Source organism: Phalaenopsis equestris, unplaced genomic scaffold (assembly GCF_001263595.1).
Source record: "Phalaenopsis equestris unplaced genomic scaffold, ASM126359v1 Scaffold000096, whole genome shotgun sequence".
In the NCBI taxonomy this organism is placed as follows: domain Eukaryota; kingdom Viridiplantae; phylum Streptophyta; class Magnoliopsida; order Asparagales; family Orchidaceae; genus Phalaenopsis; species Phalaenopsis equestris.
The window spans coordinates 1,244,845-1,256,007 of NW_018164538.1; the positions used below are offsets into that span (position 1 = coordinate 1,244,845).

General features: G+C 36.2%; 1 protein-coding gene across 1 annotated transcript; it reads left to right on the forward strand.

The window, feature by feature from the left end:
* Window positions 1–4,938: 4,938 nt before the first annotated feature.
* On the forward strand, window positions 4,939–9,007 carry LOC110020428 (cyclin-dependent kinase B2-1-like; the record flags this gene model as incomplete). Its single annotated transcript, XM_020718525.1, is given in 8 exon segments — window positions 4,939–5,220; window positions 5,792–5,933; window positions 6,941–7,002; window positions 7,071–7,182; window positions 7,288–7,381; window positions 7,942–8,011; window positions 8,097–8,235; window positions 8,961–9,007. Coding segments are annotated over 8 exon segments (863 nt in total), but the record flags the coding sequence as incomplete, so codon positions are not given.
* Between the last annotated feature and the right edge of the window lie 2,156 nt (window positions 9,008–11,163).

Genomic DNA, 11,163 nt, shown 5'->3' on the forward strand with positions numbered 1-11,163 from the left:
TTTTGAATTTCTAATGGTGGGGTACCTCTTCTAATTTTCTAAGACTAGTCAATAGGAAAGTCCTATGGCTAGACCTAGGCTACTAAAGAAGTTTTCTAGACCTCAACCAAAAATGAGGTCAACAAAGCATGCGACATATAAGATCACTAATCATGCAAATGACGAACTCAAGTGCAGAAGCACACTCAATGAGTTCAGAGACTTTAAAGAATAACCTTGATTGAGTATAAACATGAAAAGGCCTGTGGTGTTCAGGTGTGAGCCATAAGAGACATGACTGTATGTCCTCCAAATGGAAAATTCACATACTAATGGGCTAGCATTGCTAGCAGCCATTCACCACAAAATGCAAATATCAGACCGCACACACATAGGGGCATATATGTGTGGTGATAACGCAAGTGCCGATGCTCATTGAGACACCAAATATTGGCACGTGCCAAAGATAAAAAAAATTAAATTTTTAACATGCAAATGAGTTTATCACATAACATAATACACAAAAATTATCTAATTTTTATGCACATACAAGTATGAACTCAAACATGTCATTCAAGAAAGGTAAATGGTGCAAGTGTGCATGCAAAACACACAAAAATCCAAGTGAGGTTGGCCTGCTACTTATTGGTTTGACCGGGGCCATCAACCAGAAGTCACAGTCAATGGGGTTCACTGGGTCGAGGCTGCCGATATGGCCTAAGTGGTCGATCGACCGAGCTGCCCGGGGTGTGGGTGTGTGTGTGGGGAGGGGGGGGTCAGACCTAAGTGACACATGCGAAGTGTTTCATGCAAATTGTGGTCAAACATTCAACCATATGCAAACATCCATGTTTGATTGCGATCTTTACTCATCCCAGCGATCTTACGGGCTTCGCTACAAAGCGACGGACAATCGCTTCTATTTACTCTATGCGAATATTTTTTGTTGGGGAATGCCTTCGTGACATATAGAATGTCAAAGTCCTGAGACTTCCATTCTCTACACCGAAATGGTAGTCTTCACTCTTCTTGGCATAAGGGAAAAATTGCAGGAGCAAACTCGGGATTGAACGATCCCAACGTTTTGGCTTTAGGACTAAAAAGAAATGGATAGGTTCCCTCTTTGGATTCATAAGGCAAAGTCTGCGACAGGCTCCTAATCCTAAATTGGCATCCTCTACGCACAACAAAGCCCTAATCTAGTGTCTCTAACATCCAGGCCCAATGGGCTCTAGAGATTAAAAAATGAGGGTTCGAAGAAGTTATACCTTCTCAGTGTTTGGCCAAAGTCCAACTTTGCTTCAGAAGAAGCTCTCTTTAATGTAGGAGGAATGACAACACCCCAAAACTCCACACTCCTTCCCCAAAGTAAGGTAGAGTTCACGAAAGATTTCCTTCTCCAAAGAAGGATGAAGCTCTCCTTCGTTGTGGGAGAGGACGACGAGTTCGTCGGAGTATGACCTTCTCCTAAGCTAGAATGAAGCTTTTACAGCCTCGACTCCTAAAGATTTCAATAGAGAAGAAATAACTCACTGAAGGAGATGAAGAATGGAGGAAATGAAGAGGAAGAAGAAGAAGTTGGAAAAAGAAATCAACTTCTTACCATTTTCACCTAAAAAAGATGGAAGCTCTCATAAAAAATTTTTGCTCCATACACCTTTTTTCTCCAAGCTCCCAATTGCTCTCTTCCCTTCAAGGCCAAAAAGCTCTCTGCTCCACTTAAAAAAAAAAAAGGTTCCTCCCTCTAGGAAGAATAAGAATAACCAAGCGTAAGCCTCAAGCCAACCAGCCTTTCCCTCCTACTTTGCCATCATTGACCCGATCAAACTTTTGGAAGCTTCCAAAAAGAGAGTCAAAAGAGGCATCTTGAGCATCTTTTTTGCCTCCCCTGTGTAATTTTCTCATTAGCATAAAAAATCTCAAATTTTTACTGTATGGGGGGAAGTGTCAGGGTCACAACGATTAAAAAAATTAAAAATTTGCGTACAGAAATTGGACTGGCGCCTACTTACTGGGTGCTCGGGAAATGTCGTTTTGGGCACTTAGGAGTTTGAGATTGGTGCCTAAGTGCTAGTAGGTTGGAGCCTACTTTCCCAAGGCTCAAGAAAATGCTTTGGAATGTAATTTTTGTTGCCTAAGCACTTGAGACCAGCGCCTGGGCGTCTGTCTGGCCTGAAAACACTAATAATTCACATAGATCATCCGACGGAGGGTTTCATTAATATTTAAGATACTGGGGATTAGATATGACTGAAATATGGTATCATAACTTCAAAAAAAAAGTATTTTAAATGGTCATTCATTATGAAAATCATCGCCAACGGTCTCCTTGTACCACAACATCGGTAGGGTATTCCAAACTTTAATTATTGCTTGGATGACCGCTGAAAGATCATCATCGATTTAGAAGAAACAAAAAATCATGTATCACTAGAATGCAACCCTCTTAACTCAAAAATGAACATTCTATGGGTTCCAAACCAGAGATTTTAATGTTGACATGTGCCCTGAACCCCACGAGAGTAGAATCAAACCAAACCCAACTTTTCCCAAAATGTGTGTGGGAGACCTTGATGACTACTCTTGACCTCAGAAGACTCTAGATTGATGGAGTTGGGTCTCCCGACATCATAAGGGTTGTAAAATGTGTTTGAAGTTAGAGCTAACAACACGTCACAATGAAAATTTTCGGGCAGGGTCAAGTCGGTAACAGTCCTGATTTTGTGCTCTGGGTAGTACCAGGAGGTCTAATAGGATGTCTTGGACGACAGGAAGCAAAGCATAGTTCAACATCCTCAGACGGACATCCAGCTCTTGTAACATCAAAAATTGATTTTAGCACCTACTTTTCAGGCTCTCGGCTTGGAGAGCATGTGGATGCTTTGAACGCATATATGCTCAGGACTAGCGCCTAGTCGTGGGTGCCAGACCCCGCGCCTAGAGCCAATCGCCTAGGCGCCAGAGGTCTATTGCCTAAGCGTCGGTCTGGCCCGAGAACTCTGATTCTTAAAAAAAAAAACGTCTGACAAAAGGTTTCTTGATTTGAAAGTTATAAGAGACTGAATATAACTAAAATATAATCTCACAACTTCAAAATTAAGCATCTTTATAGACCTCATATCAACGATTTTTATGCCAACGGCCGTCTCAAATCTCCGCGTGGGTGGGTCAGTATGATCTTTGAACATCAAAATGATCAATATACGTGTCTTGTATCGAAATTGATGGCTCTCAATAGTGAACTTGCCTGAGTAGGGCTAAATTACCATGACCTGAGTTTCATGGCAAAAGCACACAACAAAGGGTCCAAATGAATGCTTGGGACTACGAAAATCAACACATGCATCTAGCAAGGTTCCATAGTGTTCAAGTTAACATCCAACAGTCATGATACAAAAATTTGATGCCAACACACCCCACACACCACCCATGATCAAACTAGCCCCCAAGTGGCTTGGTTAGATCAAGGGAGCTCAACGAAACTTGATCAGAATTGAGTCCGGTGTGGGAGCACCAATCATGGCGCGGGCGCGCTAAGCGGAAAATCCAGGCACAGGTTCTCTGCCTGCTCGGTTTCTCAATGAGGCAACAATGCCATTCTGGTGTAGGAGCGCTAGAAATGGGCAAGCACTAGCCTGCACGGGGACGCAAGGCATTAGACAGCGTCAAGGCCTAGATGTTGGTGCGCTCGGGCTGAAATTCACCATGATGCCTTCAGTATGCTTCCATAAACTGAAGTAGACATTTATGAGCTATGGAGTATTGCATATGAGTAAAGTACAATCTTGTAGGCTCAAAAAAATATCTCGAAAGGTGTGACATAAAAAATTGATGCCAACAATAACCATTATACCCTTATATATATAAATGAGGGTCATATGTACAAAAGAGATATGATATATAGAAATAATATAGTATATTAAAACTTAACCTCAATCTCTAAATTACACCATGCACTCCCTCTCCCTCTCCCTCTCCCTCTCTTTCTAACCACCAATATTTCTTTACTTTTATTTTCTCATTTTTCCCATCAAAATATCACACAAAATCTTATCAAAAAGTTAAAGATCATAAATCAATATATATCATAATCTAATATTTATATTCTTTGCAAAATTGAATTGGCCAGCTTAAACTAATAAAACAAAGGAATCAATGCTTGAACATTAAAGATGATTTTATAAATTATGGAGATGTGAGAAAAAGTTTGATCAAGTATTTTAGGCATAAACATGTAACTTATCATAAACTGAGTTCATTTTGTGTTAAAAATTTAAAGAGAAGTGGGTAGAAAAATCAATACAAAAGCAACTAAAAGCAAAAGCTAGTTAAGTAATAATGATAAATTATTTTTTTTGAAAAAATTGAGCACATAAATACACCACATATGCAAAACTTTAAACTCACGACCTCGTGATTGAAATACTAAACTCTCAATAAACATGTTATGCCAGCTTGCACCATAAAATCACCTTTCAGACATGGTATGTGACAAAATCGCTCTAATTATAACAATCCCTCTTAATTAATGTATAAAAATAATAGTTGAACAACGATTCTCACTTTATCTTTCTAGTAATTTAAAAGTTTAGGAAATTTTAAATATTTACTAAATATAAAAGATAATATATTTCATTATTAACATCTTATATAAGGCAAAAAAAGTAATTAAAAACGAGTCTATTTAACATTCCTTAATAATATATTTTCAACTAAAAAACTCATTTTATAATTAATTAATATAAAATAATGAAAAATTTTGTACTTAGCAAACTTCAAATTCTAAATTTGAATTTCAAAACCAGTAGGCGCAATGAACTGGCCCTACAAAACCCAAACGGTCACCAAAAGAAGGACAAAAGTCAAAATTAACCTCACCACTCGCCGCTGCTAATCTCATTGCAAGGGCAATATAGATAATTAACAAAATTCGGCCGTACTTCAAGTCACTTAAGCCCCATCACTGCAAAACCCATTTCTTCCTTCTTCCCACGAAGAGCAGAGAGCAGAGAGCAGAGAGCAGAGAAAACTAGGGTTGGGAGCCATGGATGCGTACGAGAAGTTGGAGAAAGTTGGGGAGGGAACTTACGGCAAAGTCTACAAAGCCAGAGAGAAGGCCACAGGAAACATAGTGGCGCTCAAGAAGACTAGATTGCCGGAGGACGACGAGGGAGTGCCGGCCACCACTCTCCGAGAGGTTTCCCTCCTCCGGATGCTCTCACTGGGTCCGCATATTGTCAGGTGATCGTAGATCTTTGCATTCTTTACCTTACATGCTTTTCTTTAGGGACTCTGCAGTATTATTAGGGTTTTGACCCGCCATTTTTGCAGAGCATGTGGCTTTTGGAGTTAGAAATTTGCTCCTCTCCTTCCTATTTTTTTTCCAGTTATCGAGAATTATTCAGATTTGAAGTTTCTGTATGGTTTTGCTCTTTTATCTTGTTGTGAATCGCGGATCATGTTCATAATTTTGTTACCGCATCAACTGATGGTAGGGTCGTCAAGTTTTGAAACTTGTTTTCAGAGTCTAAGCTAAATTTTGATATTTGGGAGTTTCTTGATCCTACTCTTGCTATATGCCCTTTTTTATCTTATTACTCTGCTATATTTTCGAATATCTGGTTAGACTAATTATTTCAGATCCTGCGCACTCTTAGAAATTTAAGGATCTGAATATTTAGGGCTGCGATAAAAATATCAACTGTCAAAAGATTTAAATATGCGATGCATCACACAGTTTAGGTCTGTCAAGCTTTAATTCTGGTTGATGTCTGAGTTATGATACTTATATTGATTTTTTGAACAATTGCAGGCTACTGGATTTGAAACAAGGCCAAAACAAAAAAGGGCAGTCGATTCTCTATCTAGTTTTTGAATTCATGGATGGTGATCTTAAGAAATATATCAGAAGTATTCGCCAGAATCAAGAGCTGATTCCTTCCCAAATTGTTAAGGTTTGTGTTTTAAATTTACTTTTAAGGTAACTTTGTTGAAATATAGACTGCTCTAATTTGATAAGTCCAACCAAAATATCATATCCCTGTTAAGTTAAATTTTAGATTTTTTTCACAGATCTCTCTGTGAATGCATGTAGGCTGTCATAATTTTGTATAAGGCTTTAGGGAATCAGAATCTTTTGAGTTCTTTTGAGTATGACAAATTCTTTGTATATTGTCGTACAACTACACATTTTCACCAGAATTAGCTAATTGAATGCAAATGCACAAAATTTTGGAGGGAGCAAATGTCTCACTTAGTGTTGATTGGCTGAGCCATCCGCTCTATGGGTGAGTAGAATCAGGCAAGCACAAGTCGTTCGCTTAGGGGACACTTGCAACCTATTTTCTATCGATCGAGTTTGAGTGAGTTGATTAGACATTTTGATTGCAATTCTAGCCAAGCTCATGTTCGATTTTGAGTTGAGTTTCATCTTCGATATAGTAAAATCTATGTACTTTTTTTTTGTAACTAGCAATCATCATTATTAAACGTGTAAATGCATTCAAAATACGTTTACAATTTTTTTTTTTTTAAATTATTAGTCTATACATTATTTTTCTGGTCAGGCAGTTAGACACGTAGGCACCTTTGATCACCTAATTGATAAATTAATGTATGATCGTTTGAATTGCCATTTATAAATTATAATCAATAAACTTTATAACATATCTTCAAAATATCTTTTAATACATCTACACATACAATACTGATGAATGAATACTGATTAAGAGGATATTTTTGTTTCAACAGATAATTTGGATGCCAAAAATCATCCTTCCAAAAAAATATCTTATTTTACAAGTCAACATGTATATCTTTTTTCAAGAGATTTACTTTGATAACTTTTTCAAGTATGTCCGTTGAATGCATTTCTTAAACTTGCAATTTATAGAAAGTTGTTGGCTTTCTTCTTCAGTTGAGTGTGAATTCTAGATAAGTATTTTCTCTACTTTTCATGCAGACTCTTATGTATCAGCTTTGCAAGGGCATTGCATTTTGTCATGGACATGGTGTACTACACAGGTAGTTTCCCCACAACGTGGCTTCTGATTGTTCCATTGATTTCACCTTCTTTATCTTAAATGGTGTAGGGATCTGAAGCCTCATAACATTCTATTGGACCGGAAGGCAATGATGTTAAAGATAGCGGATCTCGGGCTCAGCCGAGCCTTTACTCTTCCGGTTAAGAAATATACTCATGAGGTATCTTTTCTGAACAATTTTTTGTAATATTTTCTATTGATTAACTCCCTGCAGCTATGATGGGAATGTGTTAATCCTAATGGGGATTTTGTTGGACTTCTTCAGATCCTAACGCTTTGGTATAGGGCTCCTGAAGTGCTTCTTGGGGCTAAAACCTATGCAGCACCAGTTGATATTTGGTCAGTTGGCTGCATATTTGGTAGGAACTTGCTCCTTTCTTTTTATGTATCTCTATTTATGAGAAAATCTATAAGCTTTTCAATAGAAAGGGTGTATAATATGTCGCATTCTAGAATGTAGCTATTTAACAAGTGATGTCTTGAGGAGTAAGAGTGAGTCCATCTAAATTTATAATTATTAATTAATATTTGTATCCATTAGAGACTGTTCCAATTAGTTATACAAGTGTATTATTAAGTTTATGAAATGTAAATGCATAAATATGTTATGTATTTTTTTTACTAGAGGGGGTGGGGATTTACTGATGTAGGGGTTTTTTAAACATTGTCTTCACCAAATAAATCAACTGTCACCCACATAATTATGCGCTGAGACATATGCACAAATATATATCTAAACTATATTATATATCATTTTGATTTTAAGTCAATTTTATTTTGAGCAAGCCATCTTCAAAAGCTAGAGCACATAGATTTGAAAATTCTCTAAATCTAACAAAATCAAAATACTAAGAGCGAATTCCGAAGTCACAAATATTTTACACAAAAATCTAATATGGGAATTGGATATGACCTGCAGCTGAACTGGTGACAACACAGGCACTCTTCACTGGAGATTCAGAGTTACAGCAGCTCCTCCACATTTTCAGGTGCTTTTATTTTCTTTAGAGTGCCAACCTCTTTACATTTATATTTATTTGTTGATTTATTTTGTTATGAGGAACTTTTAATCAGGCTACTTGGTACACCAAATGAAGAAGTTTGGCCAGGAGTCAGCAAACTAGCAAACTGGCATGAGTATCCTCAGTGGACCCCAAAAGGCCTATCAACAGCAGTTCCTAATCTTGATGCAGATGGTCTTGATCTGCTTTCGGTAAGCTGACATTTCTATTCTTCAAAACTTTTAGTATAAACTTAAAAATCAAGTTCGAATATAATAAAGAAAGAAAGCTGGCTGATCTATCCACAAATTCAAGTGTGTGGTGGTATGACATAAGCTAAATGCAACCAAATGTGATGAGCTGGCCGGTCAATTCAACATTTTGTTTCTAGTCGAGAGCTCCTGTCGCCCTAGACTTGAACTTGAGCTTAATTAATTAATTGAGTTCGAACTTAGAGCTCAGTTCTACAAGTTTAGTCGGCTCATGAGCCGATCTGTTTGTTATTAAAATGAGAAAATGATTTTGATTCAAACATTTATTATAATGAAATGACAAAATAAAGAGTAATTGGAAAAAAAATATAACGAGAAATCACTTACTATAAGAAAATAAAATATAATTTTATAATATTTTAATTAATTAATTGAACTTGAGCTTAATTAATTAATTGAGTTCGAACTTAGAGCTCAGTTCTACAAGTTGGGCCAATCTGTTTGTTATTAAAAGGAGAAAATGATTTTGATTCAAACATTTATTATAATGAAATGACAAAATAAAGAGTAATTGGAAAAAAATAATAATAATGAGAAATCACTTACTATAAGAAAATAAAATATAATTTTATAATATTTTAACCCATGTATACTAAAAAATTTAAATATAGTACATTGATATTCTTTTAAATGACCCAGCTCAAGATGTTTTTTTTTTCGGTTAGAAAATGTTGATGTATGAGCCATCAAAGAGAATTTCTGGAAAGAAGGCCTGGAAAAAGGCTTTGGAGCATCCTTACTTTGATGGTCTGGACAAAGAATCCCTGTAAGGCTTCTGATGGCTATATTATAGTATAGCTATTATAGTATAGAAAGCTTACTTTTTCATGATTAGTGGGACTACATGGTCATAAAACTTCAGTGTTTGCTCGCCTTCTGCACTACTGCAGCTGTTTGCAGTCAATGTAATCGTTAGTCATATGAACCTGAAATATGGTAATGTGCTGAATTTTTTTTTTCTTTTGTTTTTGGTTGAACTTCTAATTAGTGCTGTTGTACCGTGGTATTGTGAATGCTGATATATTTGGGCTTTTCTGTGTTGGTTTTTCTTCTCAGTAGCAATATGTAACACTATGGTTAAAAACAACATGATTGATGGAACTCTAGACTGGCCTGTGGATTTTAAAACCAAATTGAACGTTTAATTATAGCTAACAAAATAGCAAAGTTGTACTGTTTTATTAGACATGTAAAATTCTAGCAATTAATCGATTCTAATTACTGTTTCTTGAATCCAGAGAAAAAATATTAATCTTGCAAATGCTGCATTTTTTTTTTTTTTTGGGTATTAATATGTATATTTTTGTCATTGACAAAACATTTGCCAATATTGTCATTGTCTGAGTCCCATTCCCGGTGCGTCCGGAGTTTCGACGTAAGTTGTATCCGGACAATGGATGGGATGAACGGGCGATGATTTTTTTTTCCTCCGCTACATCTCCTTTATCGCGTCTGTTGTCTCGACTTGCAATACTTTTTCCAGCTCCTGGATGTGAAAACTGAGGATTGCACAAGACTTGTTGCTATCTTCATTTTGTTGGTGATGCCAGGCGGGAACAATACATCTCTATTAGATAGGTGATGATTAAGATTGTGGTGGAATAATGACTTGGCTGGGCAGACATTCGTCACTTATAAATTTATTAAAATTTTTAATTTTATATAATATTTAAAAAATTTTGCCCTCTAAATTTAAATGTTTAAAAATAATTTAATATTAATTGCATTTTTATTATACCAATTATGTTTCTAATAATTTAAAAAATAAATAAATAGTTAGAAATCTTAAATTTAAATGTTTGTGATCTCTTCATTTTTAATTTAGTCATCTCATTTTTTTAAAGCTTTGACTCTGCCAAGTGGATTCTATAGTGTATATAACTTCTTTATTCTTAGCTCAAATGAACAGAAAACAATTAAATAAAAAGTTGTTTTTGTTCTGCTCATTTATATTTAGAGCTTAAAAAATTTATTTGTGTTTGACTCGGTTACTTAATGAATGATTCAAACACGAGTTGTTCGCAAGCAACGAACTTTGTGACAACCCTAGTCATTGAGGCGTGTTCTAGCTCTATGTGATGCCCTAAGTGGGGAGTGTAAAGCGTAAAGTCGAGCTAGAGTCATAGCTAACTAAAACCCCAATTAGGTTAATAACAATTTACTTGAGCTTGACTCATGAGCTCAAAATCCCCTAGTTTCTCAGAACTGCAATGGGAGCTCATTAGAGAGGTTCGATGTCTAAGTTTAGGTCTTAATTTGATCAAAACGGTTTATGTGAACCCAATTTGATCAATTTTGGTTGAAGCCCAATTTAACCTAATTTAGGTTTAGGCTCCGTTTGGGGCAGCTTATAAGTGCGGGCGTAGGTTTAGTTTACATCAATATGGATTCAACTATTTAAAAATGCTATTAGAGAGGTGTTTGAACATGCTAATTTCAATTAGAATTGGTCTCATAATGACTTTACTCTTCAGCTCTAACTCAAGTTAATTCTAAAGAGGCGACGACCATCCAACTAAACCATACACAAATTTTAGAGTTAACACTAGTGACAGACAAAATGGCAACATCCACCTCTTTTACGCAAGTTGTTTCTATAATTATTTGCGCATCAAACTCTTCTAAAGCTTCTTTAGCTAATGGATTTGCAATGCTTTTTAGTCCACTTCCAAAAGCTAGTTTGATAATCTAAGAAGGACGGCGAAAACCCTGTCGACCGTAATTCTAAAGAGGCGACGACCATCCAACTTAATCATACACAAATTTTAGAGTTAACATCTAGTCACAGACAAAATGGTAACATCCAACTCTTTTACGCAAGTTGTTTCTATAGTTATTTGCGCATCAAACTCTTCTAAAGCTTCTTTA